This window comes from Schistocerca nitens, chromosome 4 (assembly GCF_023898315.1).
Source record: "Schistocerca nitens isolate TAMUIC-IGC-003100 chromosome 4, iqSchNite1.1, whole genome shotgun sequence".
Lineage (NCBI taxonomy): Eukaryota > Metazoa > Arthropoda > Insecta > Orthoptera > Acrididae > Schistocerca > Schistocerca nitens.
Window position 1 is genome coordinate 803,777,503 of NC_064617.1, and position 16,616 is coordinate 803,794,118.

Here is a 16,616-nt window from a genome sequence, read left to right on the forward strand (position 1 = left end):
GAGGTACGATTTTAACCAGTTCCCTACAGGTCCTATAATTCCATAATGACAGGCCTTCTTGAAGAGTATCTGGTGATCTACACAGTCGAACGCCTTTGATAGGTCGCATAAGACACCAATAGGCAGCCTCTTGCTGTTTATAGACTCTAGAACATCATTTGTGAATGAGAAAATTGCGTTATCTATTGAAACTCCCTTTTGAAAACCAAACTGCTGACTGTTAATGATGTTCAGGTCACCAAGGTGTGCCACATGCCTGTTGTACAGAACTTTTTCTAGGACTTTTGAAAATGTTCTTAATAGAGAGATAGGGCGATAGTTTGACACATTTGTAGCATCCCCTATGATAATATGGGTAAGTGCATCTAGCTTTGTATTCACATTTTGTAAGTAGAATTCCCACTGTGGAACTCTCTTCAAATTGCGAACTGTTTACAGTACCGTATTTACTCGAACCTAAGCCACACTCGAATCTAAGCCGCACCTGAAAAATGAGACTCAAAATCAAGGGAAAAAAAATTTCCCAAATCTAAGCCGCACCTGAAATTTGAGCTTAGAAATTCAAGGGGAGAGAAAAGTGTTAGGCCGCATCTCCAAATCGAAACAAAGTTGGTCCATTGTAATATGAGAGACAATTTAGGTCGAATGAATGATGATACACCTACAGTAGTTTGGTTCTAGTCGTAAGCGTAGCAGTTAAGCTTTACCAGGTAGCCATTGCTATGCGTCAGGCGCTCCGTCCGTATTTATACGGGTACCCTTCCTTTTTCACGTGCTTCGTCTGGTTTGAATTGATTTCTTATTTTCCTTTGATCTGATAAGCGCAGTTTTCTTTGTTATAGGTGTTTACGTCACTCTAAGCTGAAAATGCATTACTGTACTGTGTCATGCACTGTTTGTCGCATTCTGATAGTGCGTGTTTACGGCCTGTCGCCGCTTGCCGCATGGCTTGCTTTTGTGCGCGCTACCGCCGCTTACAATTAAAAAAGAGAGAGGAATTGTCTCATTAGCGAAACAATGGCACGAGACTGCTATTTGTTGTTACTTACACTGCTGCTTTCTTTGATAATGATCAACAAGAACCAAATAATAGACTGAGTATGATAGATGATGTTCTGAACGAGAGTTTAGCGAAAATTTTTCTCCGTTTGAAAATCTTTGCAGGCGCCTCTTTAGTACATTACATTCTGCACAGAAATTAGAGTCATGTTAGATTTAAAAATCGAGTCAATTGCCGTGCTTCATTTCTGACTGTATCACTGTTAAGCATAAGAATAATACGAATATAAACATGACATGATATGTATATTCTTCCGCGTTTGCTGTTGTCTCACTCTAGTTTTGTGGTTTATTAGGCAGACAGGATTTAAATGAGATAGCAGCAAACACGAAACAATACATGGCAAAATGTTTATATTCGTATTATTCTTATGGTGATGAGAATACTGCATGTGATTCACAATTTATAAAAGTTCCTATTAGCAACCATCTCTTCTCACAGACAGGGAAAAAATCCAGAATGTAGAGTTGGCCATATTGACAAAGATCCCAAACAGTCTAGCCAGTCGGGTTTTCGTAGTACATTGAAATGCTGCTGTATTCGAAGATGAACAATACGGAATTTGTATTTACTTCGTTGGATAATGTATGAATATGCAGTGGTCGAAACTCGGGGCGGAGAAAAAAAGCTCGCCTTCCACCTTTTTTTTAAATTTATTTACTGCCGCAGAGGTTTTAGCGCCAGTATTTATCTTTGTGCCTACAACGCATGCCTGTGTAGCGCTACATATATTCGACGGCAGAAATAAGTTATGGCGGCACCCACCAACATTTTTCAGAACTTCCACTTGTTTTGCACTCGATTCTAAGCCGCAGGCGGTTTTTTGGATTACAAAAACCGGAAAAAAAGTGTGGCTTAGATTCGAGTAAATACGGTAAGCAGAGTATGGCTGTCTGAATTTCACTTTCACTTCTACTTGAGAAAGACTTTGTCAGGACTTATAATAAAGGAACAGTGGTATTCTGAACAGTAAAGTTGACTATTTTTTTAATTTTGTCTCATTGAGTATTTGAGTTTAAGTCTTTATAATCATTAAGTAAGACTAATTCATTTATGCTTGGGAGATTTTAGTGGAATTTTGTCTTGTGGTTTTTGTCATCCTTGCTTCATCTGTCATGGGGTATTTTGCTTTCCAGCTTGCAAAGTCGTTCACTTTGTCTAATTCGTGATTTTCAAGTTAAGATTTTCACTCATCTCATTTCTGCTATTACCCATGACATTCGTCATTGTCATTCTTGTCAGCAACTTGTATGAATGAGCTGTGGAAGCTGATTGTCTAACAGTTCTCATGTTTATCTGCGCCTGTTATCTTCAGGAGTGTGTGGACAACATTTTTTTTGAAGTCTCCATGATTGTCTTACAAACCATCCACATCTATATACATATTCCATAACCAACTGCACTGTACATGATGGCGAGTGCCTTTAACCCCTACTGGTCATTTCCTTTCTGTTCCACTTGCGCCAGCCGCTGGTGGCCGAGCGGTTCTGGCGCTACAGTCTGGAACCGCGCGACCGCTACGGTCGCAGGTTCGAATCCTGCCTCGGGCATGGATGTGTGTGACGTCCTTAGGTTAGTTAGGTTTAAGTAGTTCTAAGTTCTAGGGGACTTATGACCTCAGCAGTTGAGTCCCATAGTGCTCAGAGCCATTTTTTTGTTCCACTTGCAAATGAAGCTAGGGAAAAATGACTGTGTGTGCCTCCATATAAGCCCTGATTTCTCTTATCTTCGTGACCTTACGTAAAATGTACATTAATGACACCAGAATCTTTCTGCAGTCAGGCCCAAACGCTTGTTCTCTACATTTTAGCCCCAAATTCTTGTTATCTCCATTTGCTCAAAAGTGTTGCGAAAAGATCATCATCTTCACTACAGGGATTCCCATTTGAGTTCATGATGCATCTCTGTAATACTTGTGTGTTGATCGAACCTACCTGTAATAAATCCAGCATTGCTTGTTTGTCCTCCTATAATCTGAACTGGTATGGATCCCACACACTTTAGCAGTACTCAAGAATGTGTTGCACTAGTGTTCTCCTTTATAGGTGAGCTGCACTTTCCTAAAATTCTCTGAATATACTGTAGTCTACCATTCACCTTCACTAGTAACATCCTTAGACACTCATTCCATTTCATATCACTTCTTAATGTTATCCCTAGATATTTGACTGATGTGACTGTATCAAGCACACTACTAATGAGGTATTTGAACATTAAAGGGTTGTATTTCTTACTCACCTGCATTAATTTTTCTCATTTAGAGCAAGCAACAACCCATCACACTAACTAAAAGTTTTGTCCAAGTAATATTGTTTTCTCCTATAGTCACTCAACTTCAGTGTCTTCCTGTACATATACTATCATCAGCAAACAGCAACAGATTACCGCTTGTCCTGCCTGTCAGGTATTTATATATACAGAGAATAAGAGCAGTCCCATCACACTTCTCTGGGGCACTCTTTATAACACCATTGTCTCTGAAATGGTCATCGGAGACAACATACAGGATTCTATTATGTAAGAAGTCTATGAGTCACTGACATAGCTGGAAACCTAATCTGAATGCTTGGACCTTCGTTAAGTCTGCAATGGGGCACCGTGTCTTACACTTTCTGGAAACCTAGGAGTATGGAATCTGCCTGTTGCCCTCCATCCACAGTTTGCAGGATATCTTGTGAGAAAACGGCATGCAGAGTTTTGTATGTGTAATGCTTTCTAAATCTGTGCTAATTTGTGGGCATCTTTTTGATGTCATGCAAATTTATTGGGTAGTTATAATTACAATGAAGCTACTCATGGAGCTCCCGTGTGGGCTGTAATTACCGTGTGGCAGTGAAACTTGGTATATATGCTAATGGGTTAATTTGGAACTGACTTGTGTTGGAAAAAAATTAGTTACAATTGTGGTCACCAGGTGCAAATCTGACAGTGTACACTGTATGACGGGATTACAGCCATGCTTGAGTGGACAATATGGCCATCGAGAAAACCGTGCGCTGTTAGGGTAACTATTTTATGTAAATGGCAGCAATTACAGAGGAATCCCTCTTGCACACTTCATGTTGGTGCCTTCACTTTTAATTTCACTGAAGGTTTTTTATTTTGACCTTTGCTATACACTGAATGACCATTCCTTTACACTTGTCCTGCACCCATTTCGCCTTAGCCTTCCTGCACATTCTATTTGATTCAGTCTGAAGAGCCTTGTATTGTTGTGTTCTTTACTTTTAATAATTTTTGGAACTTACTTCATTTATTGATTAATTTAAGTATTTCTTCTGTTACACAAGGTTTACTTTTCTTTGTGCCTGTATTTGTCTGTCCAGCTTCTGTGATTCTTCCTTTCAAAGTTATCCATTCCTTTTTAAATGAACTGCCTTCTGTGATAATGATTATCACAGTACATACAGCTTCAGACAATTTCAAATGCACTTAAGTCATTCACTAATACTTCAGCTTTCCCCTTCTTTTATCACACAGATTCTTCCAGACAATTCTCTTTATCTTCAGTCTACTCTTCATCATTACTAAATTGTGATCTGAGTCTATATCTGCCCCATGCTACACCTTACAATCAATCCCATATCTGGTTTTGGGATCTCGGTCTGACCATGATGTAATTCCGCTAAGTCTTCCCATGCCTTTGGGTCTTCTCCAAATACACCTCCTCCTCTTGCAATTTTTTAACAGCGAATTCGCTATTACTAGTTGAAATTGATTGTGGACCTCAATCTTTCTCCTGTCTCATTCCTATTTCTGATCCCACATTCTCTGTTAAACATATTATGTGCTAAAACACCTGTGAAAACAGTCCCTTCTTTAGATAAATAATTTTGTCTACAGTAATTGATGCTGTGCCCCAGCCGGTATTTATTAAACAGTTCAACTATATTTGTTACTGCCCAGAACAAAATAAAACAAACATGTTATTTGCATTATTTACATTCACTGAAGGAATCAAATCGACTATGGCCAGGTTCAGATGTGTTTATGCTTCTTCAGGTAGCAAGTGGGGGGGGGGGGGGGGGGGGGGAACCCAACATTAATCAACTTCAGAAACAATGTTATCTTTGCTTGTCAAAGATGCCTAACAGTAATAAGAGCATCATTTGCATCCATTTTGTTATCTGAAGTTCAAAGTAACCTAATAAAAATAGTTTTCGGCTGTCCGTTCATGGTCCCTTTTCCTCATTTGGATAACTCAGGTAGGTTAGACACACGCAAATCGCCCAACTGGCATTCAATTGAAAGACTTGCACCAGGTCACTGAGCCATACAAAATCACCACCACCACCACCACCACCTAGCCAACCCTCCCATAGTGCTGTGCTTGAGCAACTGCAAAACAAGGGTTGCAATATCTTCTGGGGTGCAAGTCAAGTAAGTCACACATAACAACAGCATCTAATACATAAATAAAATGTCACAGTCACGATTCAGTCCAGTTCTCGAACTTGTGCTCGCCCTGCCATCTACAGATTTGATGGTACTAGCTTCACGACTGGTCTTACTGCCAAAATTTACTCTCACAACCATTACAGTCAGTTTAATAGGAATAATTTTGTTTATTAGATGTTTCATTCTGGATTAATTCTCCTTCCTGTTTCACTTTGATGTCACCATCACAGTCTAAAGCTGATTAAAAACTGCATCATTTTTACCTGATATTCTAATTTCTGAACAGTGACCCAATTTCTCATTTTCAGCCCACTTAGTAAATTATTACAGTCTCTCATAATCAAATAAAATATTGATCTGGGTTCCGAATCGAGCAATTTGTTTTTTAAGGACAACATTGCCCCTTACGAATGTTACCTTTAATTAAAAAGCAGCAGTAATGCCTGCACATGGTATCCACATATGTATTAGAACTTGTTCAAATAAAACAATAGTTTGCAAGATGATAGAATTGCTTTGGCATATTGGAGAATCTCTGACCTTTTTGATTGCAAGTATCGTCTGACCAGACCTAGCCTTCAAAGTTTTGCAAAATAAATCTGCAAATGACCTAAATATTCAAAGCATCTGTAAATGAGAAGCTACCCCTACAAATTTATGGCTACACTCTTACATGCTCTACTAAACCACATAAGAATGTTAACCTCAGCAGGAATATTCTAATCTGCAAATATAAGAAGACCTTATATTTTTCAAATTTGTGAAAAAACCTCATCACACAATTGGGTAAATATGGTATATATGCTTTCTCTATACCAATATCGCCATGTGCATGGTCTGTCTGCTGCTGAACATTACCTCAGCCAGCACCCACGTGATTCCAAACCTATGTTGTCCTTTCTGGTCACCTTAAACAACTTCATACTTCCAGAATGAAATTTTCACTCTGCAGCAGAGTGTGTGCTGATTTGAAACTTCCTAGCAGATTAAAACTGTGTGCCAGACCAAGTCTAGGTCCTGCTCACAGTTTTAATCTACCAGGAAGTTTCAACTTTATACTTATCTGCAACTATTTTACCTTTGAGTGGCAGATAGACAAATCAAGGGCACGGCCATGGGAACCAGCATGGCTCCTTCCTATGCCAACCTCTTCATGGGTCTATTGGAGGAGCCTCTCCTGGAATCTGTAAGCCTTCAGCCCCTGGTTTGGTTCAGATATATATATATGACATATTTGCCATATTGACTCACTGTGAGGTTGACCTGTCAAAATTTTTGGGATCTCTACCTACATGCATCCAATTAAATTTCACAGGGTACTATTGTGAATCCCATGCCACTTTCCTTGATGTTGACCTCATCATCACCGAGAATCAGCTACACTGTTCTATTGGCATAAAACCTACAAACAAACAATGGCACTTACATTTTGACAGCTGCCATCCTTTCCACGTCAAACATTCCCTCCCATAGACCTTTGGAATTCAAGGTAAACATATTTGTTCATATACAGATTCTTCACAACAATACACCACTATTCTCACGTCAGCCTTAACTAGACGTAATTCACACACCAGTGTAGTCAAAAACAGATCTTTTGGGCCACCATGTCCAATCCTGGTACTGCTGATCCCTCAAAAAACATGGGACTGCACTACTTGTCACTCATTACTATATTGATCTTAAATGTATTGATCAACTACTTTGACAAAGCTACGATCGCCTAAAATCATGCCCTGAAATGAGGTCCTTTCTGTCTGACATGTTGATGTTGCCCACTGCACCTAGAATAGCTTCTCATTCCCCCCCCCCCCCCCCACACCCCCCACCCCTCACCTCCTCTATGTAATATGCTGTTTAGACCTTATGCTCCTTCTGCACCCATTTCCCCACCCTATTGCTCCTACCTGTGACTGTAAGACTTGCTCTATGCACCCTCCTACCATCACATATACCAGCCCTGTAAATGGCAAAACACACACTATTAAAGGGAGAGCCACCTATGAAATGACATGTCATACACCAGCTGCTATGTAAACACTGTTCGGTCTTTTCCATTAATATGACTACCATTAAGTTATCAGTTAAGATGAATAGGCACACACAGAGGGTGTACATTGGCAACACACAATATCCTGTCTACAACATGACGATCATGACTTCAGTTCCTGTTTCACAACACATGCCATCTGGATTCTTCCCAGGGACACCGGTTTGTCAGACCTGTGCAGGCAGGAACAGGAGTTACAACATGTCCTTGCTATGCACCTCACCTCAATTTTCATTAATTTCTTTGAACTCAGCATTTCTTCTCAGTAACTACTCTTTTCTTCACTCACTTTTTGTTTTCTATATATCTTGTTTTCTGACCTGTCTATTTATCTCCAACTCCTACCTCTACCACCTATAATGTACTTAGCTCCCCACTCTTATTAACTGTTGCGAGATGTTTGGTCAGTAATCTGTCTTGCTTATTACCCTGTCTTCCACCTCTAAGCTCCCAGGTTTTCAAGTCTCATCTGGTGCAGTCCCCTACAATCAGTCTTTCTTTTTCATCCTGTCTGATAAGCCTCCCCTGACCCAGGATTCTGGGCAAATTTTCTGTAATTTTCACCATTTTCTAAACTTCATCAGTCCTTTTCCTTCATCCCTCTTCCTTCTCCTTGTGCCAGAATAATGAGCCAGTGGCTCTGAAAGCTTGCAAATTTCCTTGACTACAGTAGTGTTTCCTTCTGCTGCAGCTGCTTTTGAGTTGATTTTTTATCAATCCAATTATATTACATTTCCAAAAATTGATTATTTTTGAAAAAAAAAAAAGAAAGAAAATGTATGAACAAGACTTCTAGTTGAACAAAGAGAAACAACAGCACCAGCTATATGCAAGAACTCACTGTTACATTTCGCAAATGTGTGCATCCATTTTTCAGCTACCTTCTTAAGCACTGTAACAATATTATCAAAAGGATAGCTGCTCCTCACCATATAGTGGAGATGCTGAGTTGCAGATCGGCACAATGAAAAGACTATCAGAAAGTGAGCTTTCAGCCAACCAAGGCCTCCATCATAAGTTTGTCACTGGCTGAAAGCTAACTTTCTAATTGTATTTTTGTTGTGCCTACCTGTGACTCAGCATCTCTGCTATACGGTGAGTAGCAACTATCCTTTTCATAATATTGTTACATTCCACCCTGGATTTTCCATTGTTTGATTTTGCTTAAGCCCTGTTCGTCATTAGTTAGCAGGCATCCCTGTGGTCATTACGTAATGAGAAGACACTACTGAGCTATCAGTGGAAACTGCAATTGCCTGTTGGTATTTTATATCCTCTCTACTTCAACAAACATCACTTATTTTGCTGACAAAATAGTAAAGCACATTTCCTAATTTCAGCAAATCATTTCGGAACATCACCTGATTTAATTCTACTACAATAGTTGCTATCTATAACCTCTTTTTCAAGGCATTACCCATTCTGTTGAACTGCTCTTTCATGTCTCACTTCCCCTGACAGAATTTCAGTGTCATCAGTAAACCTCAAAGTTTTCATTTTTTCTTCCTGACCTTTCATACTCTTTCAAAATTTCTCATTGTTTTCTTCACAGCTTCATCATTTGACACATTAAATAACTTTGGGTATAAACTACAAGCATGCCCCACTCCCTTCTCGACTACTGATTCTCTTTTCATGTGCTTTTATTCTTATAGCTGCAGTCTGGTTTCTATTGATGATGTACATATCCTTTTGCTTCCTGTATGTTCTAGCTGCTGTCTTGAGAATTTCAGAAAGTGTAATAAAGGAAACCACTATCAAACACTTACTCTAAATCAACAAATGTTATTTACATAGATTTGCCCTTTTTTAATTATCTATATTGTAAGATAAGTTGTAAGGTCTGTATTGCCTTTCATTTCCAACATTTTTCTGAAACCCTAAGCTTATAGTCACTGATGTCAGCTTCTACCAGTCTTTTCATTCTTCAATAAATAATTCACGTTAGTATTCTGCCATGATGACTTATTAAACTGATGGTATTTCACCTATCTCATATCTTGCTTACCAGGTGAAACAGTTTTATCATGGTCAGTTTTGCCAAAGATCTCAATAAATCTGCGGGAATGTCATTTACTCTATAGAAACCATTTCAATTTAAGTTCTTCAGAGCTATGTTAAATTATTCTCTTAACACCACACCTTCCATCTCATCTTCATTGATACTGCCTGACAAAAATGTGCAATGTCCAGTAGGGCACCCCTGACCGATCAAAGTGAATCCTACAAATCCCCACACGTAACGCAGATCTCTTTCACATATATGACCTCGTTTAAAGATTCTTCAAGTAAGTGTCAGCAACAGTTACATTGTTGACTGTGCAATATCCTATCAGGCAGCTTTCCCTTTCATTCCTTTTTCTGGCCTATGTTCAATTATTTCTCTCTCCTCCTTTTCCTACTGTTTAATTCCTCATTTTTAAGTTTTCATCTCCTTTATCAAACTGGGTAACTTCTCTTATTTCTTCAAAATCACCGTCACCTGCAGGGCTAGGAGGCATAAATACTTGCCTTATTGTAGTTGGTCTTCACATTGATTTGGAACTACAATTATGTATTCTCTATGCTGTTCATAGTATTTAACCAACATCCCTATTCAATTATTATCAGTCCCACTCCTGCACTACACCTATTTGATTTTGTTGACCTGGAACCCTGTTCTTCCTCTCTACGGAACCTATTTCAGTAACACACTAGTGTCCTTCCTTTTCAACTAGGAGATGCTTTATTTTCAGCACAGAGATCTTTCAGTATAATGTAAAAAGAATATTGGAACATGTACATTGTCACTGAACTGACACCGAAGTCATTTACTATGCACTGAGACCGTCTGTTGCATTTGGAGCAATTGATAATGTGAGGGGGACTGTCTGACAATAGTTAAGCAAACGAATAGCTTTTATATTCCTCTACAGCTAACCAATTAACAAATGTTTGTATCAAAAGTAGTATAGTAGCCAACTAATGTGGCAGTTCACGTAAGTCACATTAATTTGGAAACTTGTTTTATATTTATTCCTTGAAAGGTTCGCAGGAGAGCTTCTGTAAAGTTTGGAAGGTAGGCGATTAGGTACTGGCAGAAGTAAAGCTGTGAGGACGGGGAGTGAGTGGTGCTTGGGTAGCTCAGTTGGTAGAGCACTATATCAAACATTGCTTTCAGACTACTGTGATCCTTATTTCTCAGTTTGTGCACCAATGGCAGTGGACAGAAAGTTTAATGAAAAACCACTGAGGAAAGAAGGTAGAAATCTTTTCTCATTTATGAAACGTGAGACTTGACACACAGCTTCCCTGAAAGTATCTAAAGTGACTGTGCCTGTTTTGAAAGTGGTTCACTATTTGTATGATATGAAGGCAGTTTTCTTAAGTTTTATAGCTAGTATAGCTGATTTATAATGGATGATTAGAAAAATATCAGGCCATTTACTTACTTGTAGTTTGTGCGTTTTTATGTACTGCCAGAGAGCACTGATGATAACAGGTCGTGTCTGTGTGTGCACACCAAGAAGCCTTGCAAGTCTAGGATCCAATTTGAACTGCAGTGGTTGGTAATCCAGCAAAAGGAGAATTGTGCAGCGTACATTTTTATCTCCTGGTCGTTTCACCTATTGAAAATGTTCATTATTTGTTTTAACTATACAAGTAACTATAATGAGGTATTGTTGGATATGCCAAACAATATCAAATTTTATTGTTTGCAATCTTTCATATTAGGAAGATAAAAAAAAAAAAAAAAAGGTTTGAAAATGCACACATTTTAATAGTCACTATTGTGTTACTTATGGTTAGGGACACGAAAAATCTGCATACATGTGAAACAGAAGCAAATTCTCCCTCAAGATTTGAGAACATAAAACTACTTCCCTATTTCCTACTGAATTTTATCTGGATGAACTATTTTGTCAGAGTTAGTTTGAAACAGCTTTATTTTCTGTACATACACATAAAATATGCAAGTAATTTTCAGTTACTGGTAGCCTACATCATCTGGTGAAGTTTATTTGCACTATTTCAATAGAAAATAGTTTAAGGTCTTTATGATATTGGAATATCACACATTAACTGCAATTACACCATGTGAATACTTCAGAGTAATTACTTTAGCAAGAACTGCAAATAATAAGACTAATCTAAAATGTGCCCTTTCTTATTTGTGTGGGAGATGAAGTAGTACTGTATACAGTGGAAAACTTTGATGACAGATATTTGGCACAATGTCTGGTTTTAGCAGCTTTACCATTTTCCCAGAAAATGGCGTATTAGATTGTCATTCATAAGTAATGGGAAGTCTGTCTCTCTATTGACATCTATATGTACAGGTGTTAAAAGAATATGGAAAAAAAATTAAGTATAGCATCTGGACACACCTGCCCCAAAATCGGCACGACAATCCTTTTTTTAATATAAAAATTGTGTCATCTGTGAGGAACACAGAGATTCATTTAGTGGTGGCCATCACCTAAACAGACACACATGATCACAACCATTACACACTGAATAGTGATGTACAGTGTGTGTGTGTGTGTGTGTGTGTGTGTGTGTGTGTGTACACGCATGCGTGCACATAATGATTGTCAAAGTGGTCATCAAATGCTCTTGTAATCTTGCTAAAAACTGTTTACCATGCTTTTTACATTAAATTTGAATCATACAAATGTTCCTCATCATCTTTAATTACTTTCAAGATGACAGGAAAGTAAAGACAATTTGAAACCACAATCTCTTTAAGAATAACCAGCTGAACAATGACAAGTTGTGTAGCTTGCAGAATCTTTTTGTAGGATAAGTAAATTTTAAAAATGTCAAATTAGGTTATATTTTCCCTCCTTAAAAATTCATTACTTACAACAAATTAAGGCTTTCAAAAAGCTTGCAAAAACGTTGGGCATAATTGACGAAAGATGCAATTCAATACAAAGGTTGCGCACCGCCTTTTTTTTGTGCAAGGCATGACACACAAAGATATTGTTCCCCAAGGATCCTACTGAATCAGTCTGAAACTATTTCATTGCCATGGAGAGGTGCCATCTCTGCTCATTATCTCAAGCTGTTACCACCAAAGTAAGTGCTGCTCTACAGTAGAACATCTGAAGTAAGCTATTACCACTGCTTGTCTCCCAAACTCAACCACAACAATCAAATGTAAAAAAATGTTGGGAGTATCTATAATCTGCTTTCATTCTTTTAATGGATTTTTGAGCATTGTGTTTACTGCTCTGGCTTAAAGTAGAGTATTAGTGGGGATACATGGCATGCTTAGTTTTGTGTTAATTGCAGTGTACCTGAAAGTAGCTTCTTGGGCAAAGTCATCATCCCATGTGAATAAGTCTTTAACATGAAGATAGCACATGCATGTGCTATCTTTAACATAAAGACTATTTTACATACACACTCAAACGCGCACACACAAAATACTTTTCTTCAGTTACCTGAAAACCATCTGTTTCCTGTGTTGTTGGCGTTCTATGCCATTCAACTAGATGATTATCTGGCCCATAGAGATCCTTGTCAAGTTCTATGACTAGACTCTTGAAGAATGATGAAAATTTCCTCTTCACCTACAAGAAAAACAAAATTACTATCATTACACACAATAATATGAATGCTTAGGTACTCTGATAATATTATAGACATTAATACAAATTACAAGCATGTGGAGTAATTTTTGCAACTACACTTGTATGATTAATGCTGTAGCAAATACTTTTAGAGAAAGAAAGGGAGATAACTTACAAACTAAATTTAAAATATAGTAATGCAGGCACTAAAAATTTTCTTCGACTGTGTCTGTAACATCTGTGCAGCAGTCCGTTCTATAGTTACAAGATAATACTGTGGGCAATTGCAGAGAGGTGGGCAAGACTCTAAAATTGCAATTTTTTGTTATAACTGAGTTGGTCAGTTCCAAGACATGTGATGTCTTGGTAACTAATTTTGTAGGAGAAAAGAAATACTTCTTATATATTAGAGAATTGATGGTTATCCATTTGATATATGGATAAAACCTCTGTACTCTAGAATCCGAGGGTGGGGCTAACATGATGGTATTTGAGGGAGGGAGGGGGGTGGAGGGGTGGGTAGAGGTAAGAGCCCACTCTTCATCTTCAGGCACACAGCATGACAATCTTTTAAATTTATAGATGATTAAACAAAACTAAAATAAAATAAAATAAAAAGGGTGGATGAGAATTTTTCCAAAAAAAGATGCTACATTTTCATGTCCCTGCTTCTAAAACACCGGCAATATTGGCGAATGGTGAGATCTGTGTGAGGAGCCCGATATGAGATTTTGCGTCTACATGAAAGCAGGGGATATTCGAGTCTAGTGTGCTGATCCTTGGCTGTATCTTCCTGTTCAGGGTCTATTCATAAGCAGTTGGGTCCTTTGGTTTTGGAACTGGGTGGAGTAAACAAGCACTCTGGTTGATTGCGATTGCTTGTCTGTCGCAAAAGCTGAGTGGTCAGTGCGGCGGAATGCTGAGCAAAGGGACCTGGGTTCAATTCCCAGCTGGGTCAGAGATTTTCTCTGCTCAGGGACTGGGTGTTGTGTTATCATCATCATCATCATCATCACCACCACACGAGTCGCTGAAGTGGCGCCACCTAAGACGACTTGCACCAGGCGACAAGTCTGCCCGACGGGAGGCCCTTGCCACATGACATTTCATTTCGTGATTGCTTATCTGAAAAGGAGTTGCTGGTGTTTGACTCTCAAAGGTGGAACAACCACTTCTGCAAGATTGTTGATTAGACTCATTCAGGAGGCTCCAGTTTCTAATCTTACATGACTACCACACACAGGGTCTAATAACTTGAGTTGGATGGTGCTGGCGATTCGTAAGAGATATCTATTAACTAGCTGAGATAAAATTATTGTTTTACAAAATTTTAGAGAAATGTCTGCTCTGCTTCTCAGATGTAACCAAGGAAACAAAGAGCATAGACGCAAAAAGGTTCAACTTTTACAAGCTTTCAGAGCCAGTGGCTCCTCCTCCTGGCAGAAGAGTTGAAGGAAAAGGGCTGGAGAGGTTTAGGAAATGGGGTACAGTTCAGAAGCTAATATAGGAAGACAAGGTAGTATGCAAGAGAGAGATTCCTACTGAAACATTGTGCATGAGTTAACAAGAGTGAAAAGCTAAGAGCATTGTATGTAACAGAGGTGGGAGGTAAAACAGCAAAAAATAGGCAGATCAGGAAATCACAGAGGTAGAAAACTAAAACGGAGTGAAGGAAGGGGCAGTTATTGTGAATAAATGCTGAGACAGAAGAAATTAATGTAAATTAAGGCCAGGTGGGTTGCGAGAACCAAGGACATGTTGTTGTACTAGTTCCCACCTGTGGAGTTCTGGTAAACCGGCTGTAAACTGGAAAAATACAATATCCTGGTGCAGAACATGCTCTACAATATGACAGTCATGACCTCAGTGCCTGTTTCGCCACATGCACCATCTGGATTCTTACCCTGGACACCAGTTTCTCAGAACTCCACAGGTGGGAACTAGCACTACAACATGCCACCCACCTAGCCTTAATTTAATTCATTCCGTCTCGACATTTATTCATAATGACTACTCCTTTCTTCACTCCATTTTAGTTTTCTACCTCTGATTTCCTGACCTCTGTATTTTTTGCTGTCCTCCATCCCACCTCTGTTACATACAATACACTTAGTTTTTCACTCTTACTCGAGCACAATGTTTTAGTGGTGGTCTCTGCCTTGCATACTATCTTGTCTTCCAATATTAAGCTCTCAGGTTTTCAAATCTCATCCAATCTAGTCAGTCCCCAACTGTCAGTCTTTCCTTCTCGTCTAATCTGGCAAGTCTCCCCTGACCCAGGGTTCTGGATGACTTTTCTTAACTGTACCTCTTTTCCTAAACCTCTCCAGTCCTTTTCCTTCACCCCTCTTCCTTCCCCTTCAACTATTCTACAAGAAGGAGAAGCCACTGGCTCCAAAACGTTGAAAAAGTTAAACAGTTTCATTTGTGTGCTCCTGCCACCACTTGGTGAGTAAATTTTTTATCTGTTCATTTACATTAGATCCCATTAGTTGATTATGTGAGGTAGCCATACACGTCTGTCATTTAATAGTACGTCTAAGAAGTAGAATTGTTCAACTACTTGTAACATCTGATCTCATAAATAAATCTAAGGGTTGGGAAGTACAGATCTGTCTATACAAATGTATGACAAAGGACTCCATTGGTCAGAAATAATACCCCTGATTTTGAGCCCAGTCATGTGCCTTCCGTATAGGACTCTGAACTTTATGTTCCACAGTATGCAATAAATGTAGAGCTGCTATGAAAGTGGAAACTGTCTTCGTATAATGCCAGTGAGATTATAGGTTCCACTGCAGTTACAATATTGTTTACTGCTTTCACAAAGAGGGTAGTACTCAGTACTAATCCCTGTGATATACTCTTCTCCTGAACATGTTAGCTGCTTAGAACTGTACCTACTCTGATCTAAAACAGTGTAAGTGATAAAAAGTTTTACATATAAACTTCTATACAGTCCTGCAACCCTCTTATGTAACATGGATAAAATGTGCTGACAACAAGTTGTATCAAACACATTTTGAAAGTCAGAGAATGCTGTTATCAAGTGTCAGCATTGTGTAAAGGCATCAGGGATTGCCGATACTAGGTTTAGTAGGCTTCGACAAGGCTTCAAGTTGGTTATGCAGACAAATTGGTCTCTAATTATTTATGTTTTGTGTATTTCTTCCCATTTTCAAGAACCTATGATGCTCTTCTGCCATGGAGAGGAAAATTTTTTCCTTGCACAAGGAATTAAAAATCTTAATGACATTCTTTTTATTTGTTTTGCTGAGGTGTTTTAGCATTTGACTGTGTACACTGCCCTCAGGAATTATCCTGCCATAAAGCTGAAGCACTGTTTAGCTTCCATTTATTGAAATTGATATAACAATTTGATAGGTGTAGGGAGCAGAAGGACAGTATGTTGCGTTCTGCCAGACGCTGATGATTTGTAAAGATAGGATGGTAATTGCTGGACACAGATGTTTCTGCAAAGTGTGGTGCATACAGTTCCACAATGTTCTGAGGATTGCTTGGAATATGTCTGACAGAGATTCCTGTGGGC

General features: G+C 38.8%; 1 protein-coding gene across 3 annotated transcripts in view; it reads right to left on the reverse strand.

Moving 5' to 3' along the window:
- LOC126253222 (brahma-associated protein of 60 kDa) overlaps window positions 1-16,616 on the reverse strand; it is a 78,358-nt gene that overhangs the window by 13,192 nt on the left and 48,550 nt on the right. For all 3 annotated transcript variants that reach the window (XM_049954405.1, XM_049954406.1, XM_049954407.1), the window contains exons 5-6: window positions 12,938-13,066; window positions 10,940-11,113 (exon numbers count right to left, since the gene is read on the reverse strand). In XM_049954405.1, coding sequence (XP_049810362.1) covers window positions 10,940-11,113; window positions 12,938-13,066 — 303 coding nt within the window. The remainder of the gene's footprint in view (window positions 1-10,939; window positions 11,114-12,937; window positions 13,067-16,616) is intronic.